Source organism: Xiphias gladius, chromosome 22 (genome assembly GCF_016859285.1).
Source record: "Xiphias gladius isolate SHS-SW01 ecotype Sanya breed wild chromosome 22, ASM1685928v1, whole genome shotgun sequence".
NCBI lineage: Eukaryota > Metazoa > Chordata > Actinopteri > Istiophoriformes > Xiphiidae > Xiphias > Xiphias gladius.
In genome coordinates, this window is record NC_053421.1 from 19,808,308 (window position 1) to 19,832,573 (window position 24,266).

Here is a 24,266-nt window from a genome sequence, read left to right on the forward strand (position 1 = left end):
ACATGTTGAAAAAACAGCTCAAGAGAGACATTCATAAGGAAGAACATTAACAATATTGGTGAGACAGGAAAAAGTGAGAGAAACGTGTCTTGTTTTGTTTTTTGTTTGGTTTCAGTTATTTTTGCTGATTTTTCAGGAGGCTATTCCAAAAATGTAACAGCGGAGCAGAGTTTTAGGTTGTGTTTTTACAAAAAGACACAAGACCCCAAACAAGGCTTTCATGTTCCTGTCACTGCAGGTGTGTTGGTAGTATGTGGTGCAGTGTGCTGTGCTGTGGTGAGTGGTGATGATGAGTCCATGTGCCTGGGTCCTATCACCGAACAGGATCCAGGTCTGGTTCATGCCAGGTCCTGGTATAGCTCTGTCCGGCCCGGGTCTGTGTGCATGTATGTGTTGGAGACCAGCGAAGGGCCAGCGGTCTCAGGCTGGGTCTCTCTCAGATGGCTGAAAGGGTTGAACTTCAAGAAAGAAAGAAAAAAAAATAGTAGAACATATGTGTCAAATAAATGAAACCAACACCAATAAAACATCTAGAACATTTAATACTACTCAGCTGTGTCTGTGTGTCTTTCTGTCTCTGTTTTTGACTTCTGAAGCACAATAAGCTTTATTCTCATTTTATTTCTCCATCATATTATCTGTCTTTCTTACCCTCACTTGAAAATAGTTTAAAATGTGTACTACTAATCAAGGTTGGATATTGTAGGATTACACAATGTAATGAACCTAATGCAATCTATTGCCAGAGCCCAGCAAGAAAACCTACTTTTTGAAGATCATAATTTTCAATTCTTGCAAGAGAGACATTAAACTCTATGGTAATTTTTTTAAAGTACTACTGTGTCATATTTTATCTGACTACATTAATGAATACTCTCCCCCCATGTAAACTGGGAAAAGTTTTTCATATAAATGAATAGCCTCCCCAAATAATATTTGTTTATAGCAACCTTTGTGTAACAGCCTTGCTGTTATCCCAATACTTGTATTCAAATATGAAATTAAACTTTCTTACATTATTTCATCACATTATGAAATTTATATGATGTCAATTATGTGTATAAGTTATGCATCTTTTTTATACCAGTTTAAGACAGAAGTGTTGGACAGCGCAACAGAAATGAGAAAAGAGAAACATGAGGATAGGATGCCACCTAGTGTTATGAGTGAATATGCACATCAACCTGCAAACTGGATAATTTTAAACTGCCATGGGGGGAGAGTTGGCAGCTGCCCAGGGTAATGCACCAAACCACTATGTTAATGTGTTAGCCTTGTCTGTGAAACCAATACAGATGAGGTTCAGGATGAGTATAACTGTCAGCAGAAGAATCTTACAAAGAGAACGATGTTCTACTGTTTCCCAAAACTATAAAAAAAAAAAAAAAAAAAAATCATAAATAGTACATGAATGAATGTTCAGTAAGGAATGGAAAATGTTGTTCTTAATAAAAGTTATTTTCTGCAAACAAACCAAAGTAATATATCTTTTATCTCAGGGAACAGACTTCAATTCTTCTACCTCTGCACCACAGTGGTCATCCATTTTAAATGAATCTCTTATTGTCCAAATAGTTCACAAATCAAATAAAGTATAGACAGTATACTGCTCTATAATGAGAGAGATAAGTATCGGGTATTGTGAGAGGTCACTTTGCTACATCCAGTGAAAATTTGGGACATGTCCCTTTGATTAAGCAACACAAAAACTTTCTGGCACTGCTCTATTACTGTCCAATGACGAATGCAGTGTTTCCTGCTCATACATACAAACTCACACTAACACACATGCACACCCACTTTCTGTCACTCTCAATGACAAACACACTCGCAGTCTCACCCTCTCTCTAATTTCCCCTGTGTCTCTGCAGTGAGCTCACTGCAGTGCGACTCTCCTCTCTCCCTCCTCACCACCCTCCGTATAATAGAATATCGATCGCTCGCCTTTGCCGCAGTGTGCAAGCGAGCGTGTGTCTGACTGGGGGCCCTCCAAGGTCATTGCCATGGCAACTTGAGCATGGGGTGCTCTTGCTGTGCCGTCACAGAGCACAGGTCACAGGGGTCACAGGAAAAGGGGGACAAGAGGGGGACCATAGGGGGACAAGAGGGGGTTGGTGAGCGCTGCAGTGTTTGGTCCACTACAGATAGAGAAGAGGAGCCACGAGGGTTGTAACTGTCCTATTCCACTGTGTATTCAGACCAGACCAGAATAATGAAGAAATGTACAAACTAAGTGCCAAGGGCCACTGAGTTCACTGGAACTCCTGCCGCGCAAGCACTAATATGAGTCACCTGTAGTTTGGACTGAATGGAAAAATATTACCTCAATTAATAAGAGGCAAAATAACAAAGAACTGGACATCAAAAGGCAATCAGGAAGCAATAACAAGCGATTGTTACATCAGGGGTTTATTGCACTTCCAAATAGTCAAGTAAATACAAAAACACTCAACTTACACCAAAATGTGAACAAGTGAATAATGAATTTCAAAAAAGAAATATATCAGGTTTATACAGTGACCTTCAGATCTGAATGTTGCAAGCAGAGCTGATAAATATGCATATTCTCAGCAGAGTACCATATTATCCCCAATATAAAACACCCCTACTAAGTACCGACCACTTTTCATCAACCTATCTATGTTAAGTAGCCTATCAGAAATACCAATTTATTCTCTTGAATAAAGCATTTTGTGATATTTGTGCATGATCTTTATAAGAGACATATTTTTAAAGCTTTAAACTGCAATTATATGTATACATAATCTTTACATAATAAAAAGAGCTATTTCTCATGATACCTACAGCAGAGAGTATTGCAAAAACATTAATAAGCTGAAAGATATATCACTGTATAAAGGGACGATGCGGGGAGCGAAAAGCTATTTGACACAAACCAGAGGCTTCCAAGGTTCAAAATATGTAAAGAAAGGCATATAATTTGTACGGTAATGTGCTTAAATACGCATTAAAAATTCATTATTTGTGCAAGTTATGTGTATGGATGAGTTTGAAAGATGCTATACAGTCTGTAACAACAACAATTTCAGAGGCAAGAAAAGGTGCGTTCTTGATACTCTGGCATAGGTAAAATACAGGGAATATAGAATATACATGTAGCTAAGGAACAGATCTAAGAGTAGTTTTTCCTCAATCCCTCTGGGCAAATGCAATTACAGGGTCAAAGTGAAGACTGATCGTCAGCCAGCACCTGTTGAGAGTTCAGCCTGCTCTTCACACTGGCTCCATCAAGAGCTCCTCCATGTCGGATCCCTCCAGCTCACGGAACGCAGCATGAGAGCCAATCACAAACAGCGTTGCTCCTGACAAGAGAAGTGACAAATGAAAAAGGGGAATGTGAAGGGAAAAGACAATGAGGGTTTTTCACACTCTTACACAGAGATTCTCATTAAATGCAAGAGTAGAATATGATTTAATACATTAATAATTTCACGAAAATACAGGAGCTACAGTGCCCTGACCAGCTTTGCAACATATCTGCCTGCATGTTTCGAATATAGTCCAGAGCAAATGATGAATGACAACTAATGTTGTTTGACTTACCCAGAACCCAAAAGACTGCAGCTCCAGCTCCAGCCAACCAGAACACAGGTAGAGACACAGCTCCAGCCAGGCTCATCTGGTGAGGGACAGTCAGCTCCTTGCCTGGTTGACAAGAGGATTGCAGATATGAGAACACATGCCACCGATTGGAAGTAATTATGTGATGCCTCGTGCAGATCTGGTTAAGCTGGCTGGTAAAAAAAATATTAAAATCTCAAGGATACATTTCATACTTTTAGACTAGACTCAGACCTTTACTATCAGAGACATGTAATCACTCTATTCCTTAAGAAATTAACTGTTTCAGTGTGTTTCTTTGCCTGTCAAAGTTACATAGGGGTAACAAGCAAACAATTTCTGTAATTATCATATAGTAAAACAGTAAGTGGCAGTTGACAAGTTTCTTAAAAAACCTTCTGAACAAATATTGTTTTCTAAATGTCTGAACTAATGTGGGCCGGCTTGATTTTTCTTGCAGGCACACACAAACACAAAGATTCCTTTTTAGAGTGCAGTTCATATGCAGTTCAGCAAATATTCCTGGTGAACTTAAGCTTTCACTTTATTTAGCAGGAACACATTTCAACGGTTGTTAGGCATATGTGACATATTCACTCACCAAAGACAACCAGTTTGGACTCCAGGGATTTGAGGTGGATTATGTAGAAGGCACCAGCGAACACAGCCAAGGCAATCAGTAGCATGGGAGAGCTGATACTGAGGAGAAGAAACATCAAAAGTCCAATGAATCTGGTGTCAATTAAAGCAGCATTTTTAGATTTTGTTTAGTCTTAGATAAAATCTTAAATAATTGGATATTATACTTTTTAATAATATTCTACACGTTTTTCTGTTCTGTTTCCCTTTTTTAATGTACCCACTCGCCAAAAAAGATCTGTGAAAACCTTCCAAACAGGATGCATATGGGGCACAGGCTGTGTGAGCAAGAGCTGGGCAGCAGTAGATGAAAATATTCCCACTGACAATTTAACAACATAACAAAAACTTGTTTTTGGCCTTACATGCAGTAGAGGATGAGACCCAGGAAGACAAAGGTATAGTTGCTGTTGTAAATTTCTACGTTTTTCACCACCCTCTGACACAACTCTCCAAAGTTGCGGGGTTTCGAAAACTTGCGTTGGTCCACGAAGCTGGCCCATGGTCGAATGGACACTCGGCGCCTATCAATCCACTCTTTAGCCATATTGACTGAGAAGCCTTTAGGGAGCCAAAGTCTGTGAAATAAGGTATTAAAAAGTGAATACATAGAGAAGTATTCTGAATTTCATAAATTAACATTGCAAACAGACCTACAGAGACTCGTTAGAGACTAGATCGGAAGTGTTTGTAAAGGCCTTTACATATCTGTTGGACTATTTAATAAGACGTCTCTGCATTACACTAGTAAATAATAGTAGCAGATCCTTCAGTATATTTCCACCAGGCAGAAGGGAGAAAATTTGAACAAAACAGAATAAAAACCCTCTTGCTAGTAGCGTTATCATTACTACTATATGATGATTTCACACTAAAAACAAAAAGTTATGAGCCCCTTACTTTGTCAAGACTCCAGCTCCACCTGTTCCAGTTGGATGAGCATCCTCAGCACTGAACAGATCTCCGGCCTTGCTGTCCATGTTTACAAGACAGTTCTCCCCCTTTGGAGCTCCAGATGGCATCTACAGAAGGTCTGCTGCAAGGCAATAGTAAGCGGACAAACATTAAAATGAGTACACCATTTTCGTTAGCTATTTATGTTTTCTCTATGAGGTTCACTACAGGATTAGGTCACCACCATTATTTGTAAACAAATAATTCATCAATTCCGATTTATATAAATAATACATCAATCACAGCCTTTATTAAGTAAGAAATGCCAGACATTTTTTAACTTAACAAAGGGTGAAGAGTTGCTTGCTTTATTCTATTTCTATTTCATTTTACATTGTTTTTTAATCATTTTCTGGCAAGACTAAAAAAGCGTTATGAAGACATCCCTTTAAGTATCTCGTAACTTGTGATGGGTATGCGTTAATACCTTAGATATTTCATAATAGACTAACTCCTCTATCAATTAGTTGAAATCTGTATTAATAGAGTTATCACTTTAAATGTTTAAGTAGAGCTGCCATTTGTAATGTCTTGAAAAAGTGCCAAAACATTTCACACAAAAAAAACAAGAATTGTACGCAAAATCAGTAAGCAGGTGTAAGTAGCTGGTAATTATTTTGTTCGTAACAACAGTTAGCTAACAGTTACTTAACAACACACTTGAAATTTATGTTATTCACACAACATTAAAGAGACATGGTTAGCCTAGCTGCAGTGCAGTGTTTGAGTAGTGGAAAAATTTAGTCAACAAAGCCAGGGCTTGGTCACTGCCACATCACTTAACAAGCAGAATATTTAAGAAGCTGTTGCCAGCATACGATCATATAATTTTCATTTAGAAAGTAACTTATGTAACGTTTCTACATTTTCTACACAAGTGCCGGTATATTAAAAAATTCTGCCTAGCAAAGACAACTTTGCTGGTTGTTCAATGGATTGTCACAGCTAGCATTTGCGCTAACGTTGGTGCCCACTACAAGTCCAGGAGGATAGATCATTTTTCACGGCGATACGGCACACACCGATGGATGTTTCAAACGCACAGAAAGAACACGAGACCAGTCTGAACTGTCAAATCTATAGTCGTTTAATCAAACGTACTCACGGCAGAAGTTTGGAGGGACTGACAAAGATCTTTTACTGCCGTTCTGATTCACGGATGTGATGTGGATGTTATTTAACTTCCTGCTTTCTCGACGCAAAACGCCGCCACCTACCGACCGCACGTAGAACTCCCGTCTTCTGCTGGGTTTTAAATTTTAAGTTTGCTCCTGAAGGTTCAGTTTGGTTACTGACACATTGCTTGAACTCTATTGACTCTGTCATATAAATAGTCTGGGGTGGATGGTAACTAAGTACATTTTCTCAAGTACTGTACTCAAGTACAAAATTGTGGTATTTTTCCATCTTATGCCACTTCTACTACACTGCAATTCAGATCGAAATCTTGTACTTTTTTACTACAATACATTTATTTGACTGTTTTAGTTACTTTACAAATTCGAAAATTACATAAAAACATATGGAAATATACCTCTTTGTTATGAATTGAACTACCTGACAGTATACACAAGTAAAGCTGAAGTGATTTGTCGATTGACAGATAATTATTTGTATATGACTTTGATAATCGTTGAAGTCAGTTTCAATGTAAAGATGCAAAACTGCATTTTTTAAAATTGGTTACAACTTCTCAAATGTAATGATTTGCTGCTTTTTTTTCCACAAATTTTAACAATGGTGAGTTTGGGGCTATTGTTGGGCAAAATAGGCAGTGGGGAGGTGTCACTTTGTGCTCTGGGTAACTGTGACAGCGTTTTTCACAATTTTCTTAATTTTTACAAACCAAACAATGTATTGATTAATTGATTAAATAATCAGAAGATAAATCCATAATGAAAATAATCACAACACTAAAAACCTGCTGATACATTAATGCTTAGTACTTTACTTAAGTAAAAGATCTGAGTACCTATTTCACCACTGCAATTAGTTTCTATTAATTAAATATTTTCATATCTGTGTATGTAATTTTTTTTGTTATTCCCCACAAAGCTTCCATTTAACAGCATTTCAACATTCTCTCAGTAACATGTCATTATCTTTTAATATTCTGCTTATTTTTTGAAGATATGTTTATTTTCATAGTCCCCAGTGGTGGTGAATGTTAGAGGGGGAGGCGCCATATTATTTAGCAATGAAGTGGAGACAACGGAATTAAAACAGCCGACCTAGGATCAGCTGTATTTTTCAGTTGTTCTGCCTCAATGGGGCGTTCGTAGAGAAAATCTGACTGCAGATCAGTGACGTTAAAACGTGACCAGATGTGAGCGTGCCGGCGCAGGGCTGTGATTGGTCCGCTCCTCTGAGTTATTGCGCTGTTGTTGATTGTGTACGACGCTGTGGGAGTTTCCAGATCACCTAACGCAAATAACTAGGAGGGTGAGTCGTCAGTTGCTCCATGTTTTTAAATATCGGTTTAAAATGCTTCGAACACTTTTCTACCCGTTTCTTTTTGTGTTAACACAGATATGACCCAGGGCCCGTCTGTATCAAGGCGCGTGTATAGCTAACGTAAGCTAACAACGTTATTAGTTGGCAAGTAATTCCCCGTTAATGTCCGTTATTGAAGATACAAGATACATTTTTGTCCATAGTGTACGGTATATCTGTTATATTTATCATAATACGCCAAGCGTGGCACTAGTTGTTAATTTGATCTTGTTTATTTAGCTAAACAGCTGTTTGAAGTGCGAATTTTCTGATGCTTGTTATGTTTTGGTTTTTTTTTTTTTCTCAGAGAAACGTGACTGATTACGTAACGTGTCAAGGGGGTAATTTGCTCAACCGGTTGCTCCTGGGCGTTTGAAGAACAACCAACAGTCTCTTAGGCTTCCAGCTGCCTTAGCAGATATTCTTTGAAAACGACGACAACAGAGCACATTCTCAGCTGACACTTTGAATTACATGTTTCAAGACAGCGACGAGCTGACGGCGACAATAGGTAGGACTGCTGAGCTTGTCAAAAAAGGCCTTGAAACCTTGTAGACGAAAACACGGGCGTAACGCTTCCGTGTTACGATTACATTAACATTAGCTTTATGCAATAGCACAGACGGCTATCCGTTTATTTTGGATAGCTAGTTTACAAGGAATGTAGCTTAATCTGATTTTATCCGTTGTCGAGACATCTGCTTTTCAGTCTTTTCAAGGACCATAAGTCGTAAATGACTAGACAGAATAGAATTCACTCGCATTTTCATTTTAACAAAATTCAGTAAATATATGACATTCAGGAAATACAGTCGTATACATCATGGTAGGAAATGGAGGTAAAATCTAGTTTAAATAAGGATGCAGTCTTTACATGAAAAAGCAAGTACAATTTAATTTACTGACTTACATTGCAGTAGAGCACAGCATTTTATCTATAGTGGTAGTTGTAAGCCTCATAAGGCTACTGAACACAAGAACCATATGCTGTTACTTCCAAACTTCACGGTTGGAGGGTTAGAGCTTAACATATCTGTTAATGTAATGTTTGTGGGTGTTTTATTTACTTACTTATTTTTTTAAATCCTTAACAGCCCTGACACAGGTGGGAAGGTGGAAAGAGGCCTTAGGCAGACTCTGATCATGGCAGAAGTCCATCACCAAGGGTACCCTCTCAGGGACTCACTTTACTGGGATGAAACAGAGTGTCTAAACTACTATGGGATGCTGTCTCTCCATGAGGTCTTTGAAATTGTTGGTTCTCAGCTGACAGAGACTGACATGGAAGTGCTGTCATTCCTTCTGAATGAAACCTGTTCTGCACCACACCCTCTTGATCCAGCAGGCTGGACAGTTGAGCCACATGAGGGTGAACCAGATGACTCGGGAGTGTCCCCGAGTCCTAAACTGCTAAAGGCCTGGAGGCATTTAAAGCCTCAGGCCTCCCAGCATCCCTTAGTACCCTCATATAAGCCCAAGAGTGGCCTTGAGCTGTTGCTAGAGCTAGAAAGGCAAGGATACCTCAGTGATGGCAACCTGGAGCCACTACTGCAACTACTAAGAGTCCTCACCCGTCATGATCTGCTGCCTTTAGTGTCCCACAAGAAAAGGAGGACAGGTGAGGATGAATCATAGGAGTGCATATTATCAGATTTTGAGATTATGTTGACTGCTGTGACTGCTGCCCTTCCGTATAATTCCCTGCTAGAATGCCTGAGTCATAACCGCATTCCTGTCCTAATACTCCTTGCCTAATAATTACTCATCTATGTTTTTATGTTTTTCAGTATCTCCAGAGAGAACTGGGTGGAGATATGGAAACGAGAACAGAGATTTGGTTTGTGACTCTGGAATGGGAACCACCTGTAGACAGACAGAAATACCTCTTCCATCTTTCACACAACAATTGAGAACCGGTAAGTGCACTGTAGCGTAGTATTTAGCTGAATAGAAATATAGGCTACAGGGTTTCCACAAACCTTATTTATTATACCTTACGTTCTAAAATTTTTACACTACACTTGATGCCAGTGTCTACGTTTTGGTGAAGAGGCAGGGGCATCCTCTCCATTGCCCTCCAATATTCCTAGTACAAAAAGTTGTACTAGGAATATTGTTTAAATTGAAGTGGTTTTCCCCAGGACAAAATTACATTACGCTCAGTTATAGAATTAAGTGTAGTTTTGGTGCCTGTTTACATACCCTTTGCTTGTGGTAGACCTTCCATGGGTAAAACAAAGGATGTTTGGATTAGATATCAGCAGAAATAGATCAACTTGGAGCAATAAGCAGAAATAGGATGAAAAGGATCAGAAATAAAAAAGGACAACAGCAATCTCACATAAAGATACCCTGTCCACGCTCATATCTTATTGTCCTAATCCACATACTGATTTCATACCTGTCAGGTATTTACCCTCCTATGCCTGGGCCATCCGCTAGGAGGAGGAGGAGGAGGAAGAGGGGAAATGGCTGGAGCCGTAGGCCCAAGAAAACAAGCAGACAGGGCCAGCCAGTGGCTCCACCACCACCGCCGCCCCATAAAGTTTCCTGTGGTAAGTGTTGCTTCTTTATCCCTAATCCGTCTCTATTTTAGCTTTTCATCTCTTTCCTTCAGTACTGTCTTCATCCCCCATTTTCTCTAATGGATCATTTCCCCTTTTTTTTATTAACCATATAAGTTTCAATATCATATTGAATCTATTAAAACCTCCTGCAGCATCAACACATTTCCTGTTTTGTCTCCTTAATTCTGATGATGTTTGTCTTTGCTGAACCTCAGCTTGAGTTAAGGAGTTAGCATGCCAAGGCTGAGTTTTTGATTGTTTCCTTTTTTTCCTTTTTTTCGAAAAGTCTTACCAAAAAATCTTGAGTCACAGAAATATTGGACACTGAGTCCAGTGTTTCTTTGCGACAAATTTGAATTAAAAAGCAGAGATTCAACTGTGTTTGTTCACTCTCTTTGGGGAGAAAAAAAGAGTAAAGAGCAGAGAGCAAGTTTGACACATTACTAACACACTTCAGATGAGTACCAGACAAATATACAATGGAGGGAGTTCGCCTTTACCAGGTGTGCCAGGGTTACAGATTTTTTTAATTTTTTTTTTTTTTAAATCCCGGTGTCATATTCACTGAAACACTTGCTGAAAAATCTTGACAGCATTACAACCTAAAGCTAAATATTTGACTTAACTATGAATTTGATGATATCACTTGGGTATAAAATCTTTCACTGCTAAATAAGCCAGGAATGTAGTACCTACAGTATAAGGTTTTTATGTAAGCTCTATACCAAACATATTTGTTAGCAATGCTAGAACTATGTTTTGGTCTGACAACTCGTTTTAGTGTAATGGCACCAGAAAGTGAACACCTTATTAACTGTCCAGCAGATGCTAATTTTACATCTCAGAGGCATAACAAATTAAAGGTCTCTGTTTGATTAGAAACTGCAGTGAAAAATGGTTCACAACAATTGATTAAACCACCCAAAACAGAAATAACACATGAAATTACGTTTGTTGCACTTCCCTTTCAGTTGACTGACATCTTCATCTCATACTCTGACGATATTTAGATTCTCAGTATCTCCTTAACTGTAACATCAACATCAGGGATATTTTTCTCGCTCTATCTGATTCTCCATCTGGCCTTTGTTTGCATCCTTTTCCTCTCATTTCACCTTTTCTCTAACCCACTGGACTATGCGCAGCTGCTGCTGTGAATAAGGGCACGCACTGGTAGGTTGTGTCCTGTCCTTTTATCTACTGTATATGGAAAGAAGTCGTTCAGTTCCCAATAGAGCCTTCCTCTGCTTTATTGTCAAGCTTGATACAAAGTTTTCCCAAGAGTCAGCTGTCAAACCTCAAATATCTTCCAAAAAATGATTTTGAGCAGTTGTTCAAAACGATCTAACTCCTCTGGAAAGCTGCACTATATAATCCCCTATCATTGTCCTGTTGCCTGCTTTTCAATCAGTCAATGGTAGTTTCTCTCAGCACAATAAGATTCAGATAACACTAACATCAGTTGTTTGTGTGAAGTTTGTTTAGTCATTCATGTAGACATTCTCAAACATTTCTTTTGAACGTACATCGTTGCCTGTTGGTCAGAAATACTACTTACAAAGGCCTGATAATTCTAAATTGATTTAAAAAAAAAAAAAAAAATCATCTAACAATGAAGACAGCCGCTTTTAACGATTCAGGATGAGTGATGTGCCTGTGACAATAAACTTGTTACTGTCTTGACTCCACATTTGATTCCACCAGGTTGACTCAGGATTGTGACTCAGATCGAGTAACCTAAGACACAATGGATCATGGAGACAGAGGGGGAGTCTGAGGAACAAAACAAAAAAGTCTGTCACTCCACTCTGTCCATACATACTGCAGTGTGTGTGATCAACTCAGTCATGCGCTCTCTCACAAGTCTGGGCCGATGCCTAAGGTAAAAGAGGCTCTCCCCTTTGTTACAACAGGGGTCAGTGCTGCCACTTTGCTCTGTATTCGATGCTTGTGTATCATAATGTAGCTGCTCCCTACCCTGCCCCCCTCAGAAAACGTAATGTGCTCTTAAAAAAATCATCCTGTTATTTAGTAATATTATTATTATTATTATATTATTTAGTAATGTTATTTAGTGTTGTGCAGTTTGAGATTCTTTATTTATCTATTTCTGACAAAGGTTGTCGGTGTCAGTGTTTCACAGAATTAACTCAGCAGTCCTCAGCAGTAATCCTCAAATATTCCCAGAAGTCTTCAGCAGATGTTAACAATCTCTGCAAAACTCTTAATTTGATCTCACTAAAACCATACTGATGGGTATATACAGTATGTAGTGAAAGTCTATTTTAAATTCCTTGATATTCTCAGCGGATAATAACCCCGGTGAACTTGACACATTTTCACAAATATGGCCAACACGTGTTTATTTCGTCGGACAACTACACGACTATGAAGTAATTTGATGAAAGCCTAGCAGTTAGCCTTGGACAACCAGTTGACACCCTAGATCATAACATGTTGGTAGTCGTGCAAGCATACAATAAGGAATGCAAAAGATCATTTCTGTTGATTTGCATACTATACTGAAACAGAAAAACAGCTTTTCTTAAATGTGTCTGATGTTATAGAAAATTGTCCTCTTAACATTGCTGAGGATAATGAGAACCAGTCTTTTAACAGCCAGGTTAAAGGATTCAACAGACTTAAACTGAGCAGCAAAGTGCTAAATTTGCCAGTGTACTATTTTCCAGTATGAATGTTCCATGTTCTCAAGTATTGTAGAATACATCGTTGAGTCCAAGCGCCACTATACTCACCGTCACCTGAGGTCTGCTCATGATAGAGGGTAAAGTTTGCAAGTTGACACCAGATACAATCATGGTGGTGAACCCAAGCTTTGGCCGTCAAAGTTGCAATAATAATACAAGCGTTGGAACTCTATTTGGAACTTTTCCAGAAACCATTTACAGCAACACAAAAACTAAAAATTGATGCCAATCAAATGGTTTTGTTTAGTTTTAGGTTATCTGTGGTTAAGGTTTGAATTAGCTTTATGGTTAGGGTGTAGTGAAGGAAACTGAAGAGCTTAACTTGGAGCAGTAAAGCCCAGTCTATAACCTGCAAACACAAAACAGAAATACGTTGGACATGTTTGTGAAAGTGCCAGTTATCACAGCATGTGGGAAACCTTTTGGGGCCATTCTTTCCGCTCACACAATCTCATAAAAGTAGTTGTAAACATCTGCCTTAAGATTCAACCAACTCAAATCATACTGGCTAACTAAAACTTCACATAAGCTATCTCTGGAGTCTCAAGTTGTAAAAAATGCTAATTTGGCACAGATGCGTATACTTTCATTAGGACTGGCCCCATGTTCCATTTCAGAGAATCTAAAATGGCTGCCAACAGGCAGCTGTTTTTTTTTTGTTTTTTTTTTTGTTTTTTTTCCCCCCCAAATATAAAAAAAAAAAAGGCCTGCGTAACCTTTACTCAAGCATTTCTGAGGAAAAAACCCCCAACAGTGCTCTGCTGAAGGAAGCTCCTGCTGTATCTTATCTCTGTCCCCCGTGTGAGCCCTGGGTGTGCGTTTGTCAAGAGGGAGCAGAGATAGATAGGGCGGTTCAGTCCAATGCTGGCCCCTAGCATTTAAAGAGACTTCAAATACTCTTTCTTGTCATGATTGATCTCTCAGATCGTTTTCAGTGAAGTGTCTCAATTACATTCTGACAATGACAACTGCTGATACAAATGCCCATAAGGTGTTTGTACCTTCGGCTCAGTAGTAGTTTTGTGCTATCTAAATGGGGTGCTTGTGAAGGCCCTTACTTGGTTTAATGGACATTGTTGATTAGTGTTACATTCAGGCCTTAAATAATGGGTTGGCGAAGGTAAGGGGATTGGTTAAGGTAAGAGTAGTCCCAAGCATCCCACTTAGACACTACCATGTTATATTGTAGAGCTACAGTAAAGGCATTTCTGAGCTGATTAACTTGTCAGTATCAACTACTGCCCTGACCCAAACTTCATTACAACTAAGAGAACTGAGTGCTGTGCTATGCCTGCTTGATGTTGAACAAACAACCCAGTCGACAGATATCCAACCCACTTGTGCTTGTCTCTTTCTCTCTTTCTCTCCTTTCTCTGTGTTCGCAGTTCTAAACAGACCAACCTGTGTGTCAGGAAAACAGTATCCTTACACACAATGAGAGGGAGAGAACGAACACTTAATGCTCAAACTACGCAAAATGGTACAGAGGGTGATTTTTGTCTATGGGGAAAAGAGAGAGTTCTGTCTTCCTGTCTCTCAATACTACCCTAACTCCACTCTCTCGGTCAGTCGTTCAGCAGAAAAACGGATCGATAAAGAGTTGAAGCTCTCCGTGCCAAGTGACTCCTCGTAAATGGGTACTTAAACTTTTTTTTTTTCTTTTTTTTTTTTTTGGTGAGGTGAGATGGAGGAAGCCAAACGGGCTTGGTGTTTAAAGTGAGAAAATGAAAGCTGTGCTTCCTAATGTCCTGTCTAAGTGGATGTGTCTGTGTCTGATGAAGCGTGAAGTGCTCTGTAACCCTAACAAAATGACTATCACTGTGTTCCTGTGGTTTTAAATGGCCTTCTCCCCAGTACCACTATCTCTACCTCCATCCTGCTTAGTATGAAATGGGAAGGCAGAAATAGAGGCCATCCATAAATACAGTAATTGCATGAAGGGCAGGTGTTTATCATAGCCACAGCCCTCATACAGTGTAATGATCCAAAGGGTCGAACTGTTAACTGCGCTTCAACTTCATATTTCACTGAGTCCATACTGAATATTGTAAAGGGTGTAAAAGTAAGGTAATCGCCAGTATTCTGTCCCCCTTTTAAGAGAGATCCCTCTATTTGAAGTTCTGCTTAAACACATCCTGTCACTGATGATTTGTCAATATGCTTGAAAGGACCAGATATGTACAATGACATAATGTTTCAATCCTCCCTCCTTAGACATGTTTGTTTTATTCTGTTACAACATTGAAATACAGTGGATGCATTTTTGATGCAGATTAACAGATAACGATTCAGTCCAAGTGAAAACAAACCTGTTCAAGTTTATAGCTTATTAAGCTGAAAAAATAAATCTGAGCCACAGTTCTCTTGCAGACTGCAGCAGGTTTTCCTCAAGGATTTCTCTGTACTGTACTGCATTCAATTTAGCCTCTACCTTCTCAAGCAATAAAGGGCCTGCTGCAGAGATGCATCCCACAGCATGATACTGCCACCACTGCACTTCATAGTGGGGATAGTGTAATGCCGAGGGTGAACAGTGATTGGCTTATGCCAAACATAGAGGACAAAAATCTTAATTTTGGTTTTGTAAGGCCATTAACATCTTTCCGCTTTGATTCAGAGATGTCTTGTCATTGTTTTTTCCATGTGGACCTTTTCTGCACCTGCACAATGGTTGTGTACACAGTGTCTCCCATCTGAGCCATGGAATCCTGCAGTTTCCATAGGCCTCTTGTACGCCTTCCTTATGAGTTGTTGAGCAAGCACTCAATATTTTAAGTACAGACTGCTCTAGACAAATGAGCAATTTTTTCACAATTGTGCACTGGGGGGTATTGTTGTTCTGGAACTTTTTTTCACACTTCCCCTGACCAGTAGTTTTCAGTAACTAATCAGTAACAGTTAGCAATTTGTTTGCAGTGTCCCTTTGTCTTTATGATCTAGTTTCGGATGTTGGCAGTCCACTATTAATCAATGCTGTAAAACAATAAAATATGCAAAAACGGGGGATGAATACTTGGTTATAGGCAATCTTACGTCCTTTAAGGGACAGTCATTATCTGTGGTATGACAAGGTTTTCCTTAACATAATGTCTCAAACTTGTATCTGTATGTATTGTCAATGGACTGACCTGAAAAAACATTATTACAGACCAATATCGATTATTTAAGCCATTGTGATAGAAACAGGGTTTAATTATTTGTCAAATCACTATCATATGTCTTATAAACTCCTGTAAATGTCAGTGTTTCATGTTCTTGTATCATATAATGCCTTTTTATGAGAAAAAAATTTTTGCCTTCATTTTTTGCATGAGCAAACTGAAGTGTAAATTGAATGATCTCTTTCTGCAAGTGGGTTTTCAATTGGATCTTATTTTCCAGCCCTGCATATTTTTTAAACAACCTTATTGATGAAGCGTCCCCTTTGATCCAGTCCTCTGTTTTCATAGTAATCTAAATACGCCTTATGAAGCATAAATGCAAAAGCCGGTGTTTGGTTTTCGGTCTCCTACAAATGTTAAGAGATGCAAAATCAATGCCTTAATTCAACATTTGCATTTCTAATGTTGGCATTTTCCAAACTTTATCCCTCTTGAGTGTTTTGCCATTCCACATAGCCCCAGACAAAATATGAATGCGGAACGGGTAGACTAAGCTCATGAGTTGAAACATGTAACATTTATCCATGGAATCATAGCTACTGTGTAGTTAACCAGGTACATACCTTGGTGAGTGTTCAAGTCAGGTCCATGGTGCTCTCTTGCAATAAGGTTCCTATTTACCCTAACTGAAATTGCGCTCATTGTTTTCCCAACAGTCATAAGTATGAGCTTTACACACATGCCTCTGGGTCCGAATGATATGAAAACATATTCTGTCATGTAACAATATGCTTCTCACACCTCCAAAAATGTTTTTTCATTTATTATAACATTTAAAGGCATTTTAACATTTTACTGACACATACTTTATGTTTCCTTGTTAAGATCTCACCTAGTTAGTCCCCTTTTTAGGGTTTGATGGAGAGCAGCAAAGAGGACTGGGTTTTACATACGGGAAGATGCAATTATGGCTTTAAAACTGCTTGGAAAAAGATTTCTGCAAAACTTTGCAATGAGACATTGAGTGTTTCTAGAGAAATGGATGTCATTGGTAGTAAATACTGTTTACCTCTATTAAAGGGGTTTGAGCAGGAGAGATGGATTTTTGTTGCAGCAAAAGTCGTCAGCAGCTGATTTCCACTCGAAGTTCTGGAATAATGACATGGGAGACGGTCTCAGCGGTGCTCTTGCTTAGCACAGTATGTATCCTCTGATCTTTCTCGCTGTGCTGTTGCATGACCACCAATCCTGTTACCGCGGAACTGCTGGAGCTATCTGTTGTCAGCATTAAACATGTTGTCAGAATGAATCTGACGTGTTTAAACACCGCACTGGAACAAAAAGCCAATCCAGGGCTTGACACTGCTAAGTTGTTTTCATTATGCCCACGATGATATTTGCTGAAGAAGTTAATTTGAATGGATTCATTACATGAACTCTACAGCCATGATTTGTGTAGACCACGTAGGGTGAAAATTCTGATCCATCAGTTTCTTCTGATCACTGACAGCCATCTAGTTTACAGCAGTTATTATTTAAAATTATGGAATTGCCGTAGAAGAAAAGAAACTACACTACTGGTTCAATTGCCAATTATATATCTCAATGCTCCAAAATGTCAAATTTTATTTTCACCAAAACTAATTCTGAAGGGCTTGCATCAGTATTTAGCACTAAACGCACACAGTTGGCATAGCTGGGTTTGTAAAGCTCCAGTGCCCTACATCATTGTTGTTTGCTCTGCCCTGCTACACCATTGTATTTGCTTTCTTGACAGGAAAAGAAATATCCTGAAGTATTTCACTGCACGATTTCCAGTCCAGTCACTAGTCAGCCTATTTGGTCACAATCTCCTTTTGGGAGCTCTGTGCTCTTGAACTCCTACTTCTAATTCCTGCTTGATGTAATGCTCCAACATAGATAATCTAAATGAGCCGTCATTTAACAATTTTTTTTCTTATTCCTGTTTCTCTACCCTATGCTTTGACTTCCTGACCCCCTTTCCTTTCCGTATATGTGGGCCTATCCAATTTGACTTCCACTGTTCTTTTCACTTTTTCCGTAACCTTTCGTCCCTTTCCTCACCTTTCTCTACTGTCTTTTTTTTTCCCTCTTTCCTCCCCCGTTTTACTCTATATGTTCGCCTTGCCTTCATTATTCACTTTCTCCCCTCTACTCTTCCTACCATTGTTTCCCCCCCACCCCTTTTTTCCACCACTGCTTCGTCCTCCCTCTTCCATTATCAGATATCCGACTCCGTGTGCGGGCTGAATACCTGGAGCATGAGACGGCACTCCGCGACGGTGTCTCCTCGGACAAGCGGCAGCCGCTGGAGCGGCAGTTTGAGTTGTTTAGCCAAGCCAGCTCGCTGCTACGTTCCAGAGATCTGGGTTCCATCGTCTGCGACATCAAGTTCACAGAACTGGACAACCTTGAGGCCTTCTGGGGTGACTACCTAAGTGGAGCTCTGCTTGAGGCCCTAAAGGGAGTCTTCATCACGGACTCCCTGAGGATGGCAGCAGGCACAGAGGGTGTCCGCCTGCTGATCAGTGTGGACCAGGATGACTACGAGGAGGGCCGAAGGCTGCTCAGAGCCCGGAGAGTACTGTCATCCAGTAATGGTGGGCACACAGAGACTCACTGGGCTGTGTAGGCTCAAAAGACTCTTTTGGGTGTTTTATATGGACTTTAAAGAATGGATTTGTAAGAGAGGCTGTTGATAGTTACAGTTGCAGGCAAATTTGGAAGCATTTAAGGCCCCCTTTTGTAGTTGCAATCCATGTAATTACCACTAGATGTCAGCACTTACCATTGGTTGTATGTGTTTATAACAAACCCTATATTTTCAGAAAAACTGGTCAGTTTTTTTGTTAAACATTACCGGTTATTTGCGAAAAGAATAATGAATAATAATGGATCAATGTGCTTTTCCTTTGGATTCATGCACAGGTGCTACTTTGTAGGACACCATCATGAAACAGGATATCGGAGTTGTCTTTATAGTCTGTGAGAACAAGAGCAAGCAAACCTGTGCCACAAGATCAAGTGGTAAGCCCCCCCAAACATAATAAATATCAAATATATAAGGTTGAGTTACCTGGGCTGCCATAAATGATACAAAGTACCTGATACTGTTGACACATTCACTTGCGCATGGGCAAGGTTGAGAATACACACACAAAGCAAAAACACAGACTAAATGGGCCACAATCATACCAAATTCTTGAGTATTTATTGCGCATTTTGTCAGTATATATGCTTAGAAAGTGGGCATCCAAATTCCAACATAACTCTTGAAATTTACAATAATTCAATATAAACTGACCATTATAGCCTACAAATCATCCTTAAATAACATTTTGGACTTGAATAATAATAATAATTTCAACTGGCAATGACACCTCCCTAATTAAAACTAATTTAAAGAAAAAAGTACCTGCCAAGAAAAGTTTCTGATTTTTGAAAAACGTGTGAGAGAATTGAGCACAAATGGAAAAGTGAGCTGCTCTCAGAACAAACTGACCTATGGTCTAACTTTGGAGAGCCTAGTCCACAGATGTACACCTAGATAACAAACACTAGGATTCTTAGCCCTGTCTACCACGATAACCAGACTTGTGATTGCTGTGGTCAGTGGATACGGCAGTTGCCAGTAGATGACAGCAGTGATTAGGGCTAGGCCTCAGCAGACCATGGAGGATTCATCATCTCAAGCTTGTCAACAGCAACTCAGATAATGCAATGGTGGCTTGTGTCCGGGCTTCCAGCAAGGCCTCAGCAAGTAGTTCTCTCAGCAAGCAAAGCACAGGACAGTGCATCGGTCAATAGAAGTGATGTTGGGGAGATCAAAATCAAAAGTGCACATCCCAGCTCCACTCAGCCCTGCTATGTAGGCCCAGTAGAGTGGCTCACGGACAGCAGTCTACTCACCCTGCTGGAACTAATGCCTGGACTTCACTCATAGAAGACGATCAATAAGGCCCCTCACTCTAAGTCCCTTCATACAGGCACGACTAAAGCACACAGATTTGCTACTGTCTGAAGTGCAGGGTCATGCTGGGCCGGGCAGAGAGAATGACAATGGACATATTTCCATGTTAAGTTTTGGGTTTTTGGTAAATCAATTTATTAATGTATGTTTGAATTGTTCATAGGAGGAAAAAAAAACATAATTCAGGAGAATATTTAGGAAAAGTTGCTTTTGGTATAGCAATTTTTTGTGGAAATCTTTGTATATTAGAAATGATCTCTGCTGAATAATAAAGGTTTGATGTCCTAAAGCTGTATGTGCACATTGTTATTGACTGCAAACTTTATTGTATCAATAACCAAAATTTCCACAATGTAAATCTTTGCTGCCAATGTTATGCAAGAAGAAGAACATTCTAGAAACACACAGGTGTTCATCTTACAATTGCTTTACTCAGATTTCCCATAAATGTATAAGATTAACTCCATCACCAAAGTTGCCCATATCCATTAGGAAACATCTTATAGACAAGCTGTTATATACCTAAACTACTTGTTAAAACACTCATAACAGACAACTTAAAACATGTATATGGTGTTAAATGTAAGTTTTAAAAAATGTACAGTTTTTAAAATTATATACAGTATCGAGGGATTTCTTATATGCAGCACAGTATACATGCAAGTGTTTTTCACATTCCAAATCCAACTGAAATCTCTTAAACCTAGTGCCAACTCTCATATTCTGAAATCCCACTCTTTCTTTGAATGTCTTTGTCTCTGTTATCTTGAACAGTTTTCTGTATTGTCCTTTTTCCCAGTCCTCCAGCCTCTGTACCTGTATTAGTGGGAACGTGCCCTCTCCCTGCCCCCAAACGGTCTGAAGAGGTCCATCGAATGCAGGTCACCGTGGATCAGATCCTTAATTATTTCTCCTTGCTCTAAGCTGTCAGCATGATGAAATCCCAGAATTGTGTGTGCTTCGAAATTCTTATCACAGTACCTACCCTTGTGCTATTTTTTTCTTCCTTGTATTATTCACTTGTTTGTAGGTCTAATTACAATGAACATAATGACAGGGCACTGCTGGTTTTCACGTCCAGTTGTATGGTGTAAAACCATTGCCAGAAAATTTGCCTTTTGTTCAACTGCAAACGCTAAACATTTACACTGACAATTTTTTCAATAATATGTAAAATATTTTTTACTAAGATCATCTATAAACGAAACCCCATGAAAATGTTATCTCTCTACAAGATAATTTCCTATAGATGGTACCAATATTAATTTTTAAATCATACATCTCACATGAACAAAATGAACATTGAACAAACAGAAATGTAGTTATATTTTAAATATTTAATTACCATTCTTATCCACAACAGTGAAAGAGCTTAAACTCCACCATGGTTCTGTTCCTCGGGACTGATGTTGGGAAGGATCCTTTCCACACCAAAATAAGTATCTACATAATATCTATATTAAAAACTTGTAATAGCTGCCTACAGACTGTAAAATCGATTTTTAAGGTGCTTCTAATTATTTCCAAATACTTTCACATTTCAGATTATGTCAGTGGATTTGATATAGTGCGCTTCTTTTTCAGCATGTAAAAGAAAGTTGATATTGGGCTTTTCTGTACGACATTATGCTTCTCATTTATTTAGCTCTATAGTACAAAGATTATGGCAAACTTCTTAGAATATATTCGTAGGGGGCAAAAATAGAGAAGCAGCATCTTATTCATTGTATTACTTTTGTCAGATTGTTTTGAGGATGCTAAATCAGCACTTACACTCATACAAAAGTATTTGGACAGTCAAGCAATTTTAACAATTTTGCCTCTGTACACCACCACAATCGATTTGAAACAAAGCCATCAAGTTTTGATTGAAGTTTATACTTTCAGCTTTAATTCAAGGGGTTTAACAAAAAACAGCTGTTTAGGAATTACAGCCATTTTGTCCTTCATTTTCAGAGATTCAAAAGAAATTGGACAAACCAACATAATTATACATAAAAGGATTATTTAATACTTGTTTGAAAATCCTTCGAAGTCAATGACTGCCTGAAGTCTGGAACCCATGGACATCACCAAATGCTGAGTTTCCTCCCTTGAGATGCTTTGCCAGGCCTTTACTGCTTCAGCAAATGAAAAGCATGCTCAGTTTGGTTGAGGTCAGGTGACTGACTTGGCCATTGAAGAATATTTTTTTTTTTAGCCCTGTACACTGAAGAATTCATCCTGCTACTTCCATCAGCAGTAACATCATCAATAAACACCAATGACCCAACTCAATTGGCAGCTATAAATGCCCATGCCATAACACTGCCTCCACCATGATTGACAGATGATCTTGTTTGCTTTGGATCATGAGCCATTCCTTTCCTTCTCCATACTCTTCTCTTCCCTTCATTCTGGTACAAGTTCATCTTGGTTTCATCTGTCCAAAGAATCTTGTTCCAGAACTGGGCAGGCTTTTTCAAAGGTTTTGTGGCAAAGTCTAATCTGGCCGTTCTGTTCTTGAGTTTTACCAATGGTGTGAACCTTGTGGAAAACCCTCTGTATTTACATTCATGAAGGCGTGTCTTGTTTGTAGCGTTTGACGTTGATGTGCCTACCTCCTTGAGAGTGTTCTTGACCTGGCTAGATGTTATGAAGAGGTTTTTTTCTTCACCCAGGAAAGATTTCTGCGATCATCCACTTTAGCTCGCCAGTGCATTCCTTCTTTTTAAGAATGTACCAACTCTTTATCAGTGGCCAAATCAACAATTTGGCCACTTGTAAAGTTTCTGCCATCGGTCTGATAGGTTTTTATTTTTTCAGCCTAATGATGGCCTTCATTTGCATCGATACGTCTTTGGACCGCGTATAGAGAGTTCCCGCCAACAGCTATCAAAGTGAAATTCAACACTTGGAATCAACTCCAGACCTTTTATCTGCTTAATTTGTCATGAAGTAACTATGGAACAGGCGACACCTGGCCATAAAACTGATTGTCAGTCAATTGTCAAATTACTTTTGAGCCTCTGAAAATGAGGGACTATGTATAAAAATGTAACGGTTAATGCAATTGTTTGTTAAACACCTTCAGTTAGAGATGTAAGTATGCACTTCAATAACATATTGATGGCCTCATTTCACATGCATTGTATTGGTGTACAAAGGCAAAATTATCAATATATTGTCATTGTCCAAATACTTATGGACCTAACTGTATATTAATAAGGAATAGCAGAGATGAGTCAGTAGGCCTATATGTAGTTTATTTCACTGTAATGTTAAGAAATGTTAATTTGTCATACACAAGTGTTGATTCTTTATGATAGTAAGTGAGGTCTTGACCCATCACTGGCCTCCTTGGACATAATTAAGACCTCTGATGTAGACCAGCACAGTCCTCAAGTGCATGAATAAATAATATAGTGTCTGCTAAAGGGCACTTTTAAAAGCTACCTCACTTCACTCAGAAATTCAAGTAAGCACTCTGTATTGGCACTGTGATGGGTTTTAGGCAAGCTGTGGTTAAAGCGTAGGTCATGCAGCATTGATGCGCAATTTGGAGATGTTTTTGTTGAGTAACTCAACAAAAATCCATCAAGAGGCAGGATAGTCTGTTAGATGATGAACTTTTTTTAATTCAATTTTCCATCTGCCTATAGCATGTAAGTTGAGTTTAGCCTGTTCACTTGCACATTTAATAATGGCTCTTTTGCCTCCTGCATAAAGGAGGTCAGAAATCCTTCTAAGCCTGACTTTTTCTAGTACATTCATTATGGCATTTTAGACCAGTTTAGGAGCCTCACTAAGGCACTGTTAACACCCAGCGACAAAAGGGCTGAAAACTAATATATTTATTTTAGCGTTTGTAATTTATTATATTTTTTTAATCCATTGTGCACAAAAACTGTGGTCATTGATGCTGTGCATCAAAGCCAAGTTAATTGTAATGTTTATTGGCATTTCAGGGCCCATTCTTGTTGATTTAGTTCTGCTGCCAGATCTCTCTCATGTCTCACTTATTTTAAATATTTATTACTCTGTTGCTTCCTCGTCACTTACTGACTTAAAGTGACCATCATTATTACTTAAGTAAATAGTGCTACCCCCTAACCCCTTAAAAATGCTGGCGAGTGTATAAATGAAGTTTTTTCATTGACTTGCCATCATGGAGAGCAGTAACCGGGACCAACCCTTGGTGGAAAACGTGATAGGGCTGTTTCTGCCCTATTCAGAGTATGAGTTGTTTGAT

The 24,266-nt window shown here is 39.0% G+C and overlaps 2 protein-coding genes across 8 annotated transcripts; one reads left to right on the forward strand and one right to left on the reverse strand.

Annotated features, from left to right (window-relative positions):
• Window positions 1–2,391: 2,391 nt before the first annotated feature.
• rabac1 (Rab acceptor 1 (prenylated)) lies at window positions 2,392–6,396 on the reverse strand. Of its 4 annotated transcripts, none has more exons than XM_040117634.1 (6): window positions 6,281–6,396; window positions 5,122–5,257; window positions 4,587–4,799; window positions 4,184–4,281; window positions 3,565–3,666; window positions 2,392–3,323 (listed from the first exon to the last, which is right to left on the reverse strand). In XM_040117634.1, the coding sequence occupies exons 2-6, from the start codon at window positions 5,241–5,243 to the stop codon at window positions 3,235–3,237; spliced, it is 624 nt and encodes a 207-aa protein (XP_039973568.1). In that variant the 5' UTR covers window positions 5,244–5,257; window positions 6,281–6,396; the 3' UTR covers window positions 2,392–3,234. The 4 variants fall into 4 exon arrangements, with proteins under 4 accessions (XP_039973568.1, XP_039973570.1, XP_039973571.1 ...); XM_040117636.1 differs by having other exon boundaries at window positions 6,277–6,396; XM_040117637.1 differs by having other exon boundaries at window positions 5,122–5,254; window positions 6,281–6,331.
• A 1,132-nt stretch (window positions 6,397–7,528) lies between these two features.
• dedd1 (death effector domain-containing 1) lies at window positions 7,529–20,448 on the forward strand. Of its 4 annotated transcripts, none has more exons than XM_040117595.1 (7): window positions 7,529–7,617; window positions 7,976–8,179; window positions 8,763–9,286; window positions 9,456–9,584; window positions 10,077–10,223; window positions 18,291–18,665; window positions 18,994–20,448. In XM_040117595.1, exons 3-7 carry the CDS (start codon window positions 8,812–8,814, stop codon window positions 19,005–19,007), a joined length of 1,140 nt encoding a protein of 379 aa, XP_039973529.1. In that variant the 5' UTR covers window positions 7,529–7,617; window positions 7,976–8,179; window positions 8,763–8,811; the 3' UTR covers window positions 19,008–20,448. The 4 variants fall into 4 exon arrangements, with proteins under 4 accessions (XP_039973529.1, XP_039973526.1, XP_039973527.1 ...); XM_040117593.1 differs by adding an exon at window positions 7,705–7,749 and having other exon boundaries at window positions 7,587–7,617; window positions 18,291–20,448; XM_040117592.1 differs by having other exon boundaries at window positions 18,291–20,448.
• Window positions 20,449–24,266: the final 3,818 nt, after the last annotated feature.

Bases quoted from the DNA above. Each gene is read 5' to 3' on its own strand.
- rabac1 (XM_040117634.1), bottom strand. From the start codon at position 5,243: ATGCCATCTGGAGCTCCAAAGGGGGAGAACTGTCTTGTAAACATGGAC. The intron at 4,800-5,121 runs GTAAGGGGCTCA...CTTATTTCACAG, and splicing joins GGAGCTGGAGTCTTGACAAA to ACTTTGGCTCCCTAAAGGCT. The intron at 3,324-3,564 runs GTAAGTCAAACA...TTCTCTTGTCAG, and splicing joins TGCAGTCTTTTGGGTTCTGG to GAGCAACGCTGTTTGTGATT.
- dedd1 (XM_040117592.1), top strand. From the start codon at position 8,812: ATGGCAGAAGTCCATCACCAAGGGTACCCTCTCAGGGACTCACTTTAC. The intron at 9,287-9,455 runs GTGAGGATGAAT...TATGTTTTTCAG, and splicing joins CCACAAGAAAAGGAGGACAG to TATCTCCAGAGAGAACTGGG. The intron at 10,224-18,290 runs GTAAGTGTTGCT...TTCCATTATCAG, and splicing joins GCCCCATAAAGTTTCCTGTG to ATATCCGACTCCGTGTGCGG.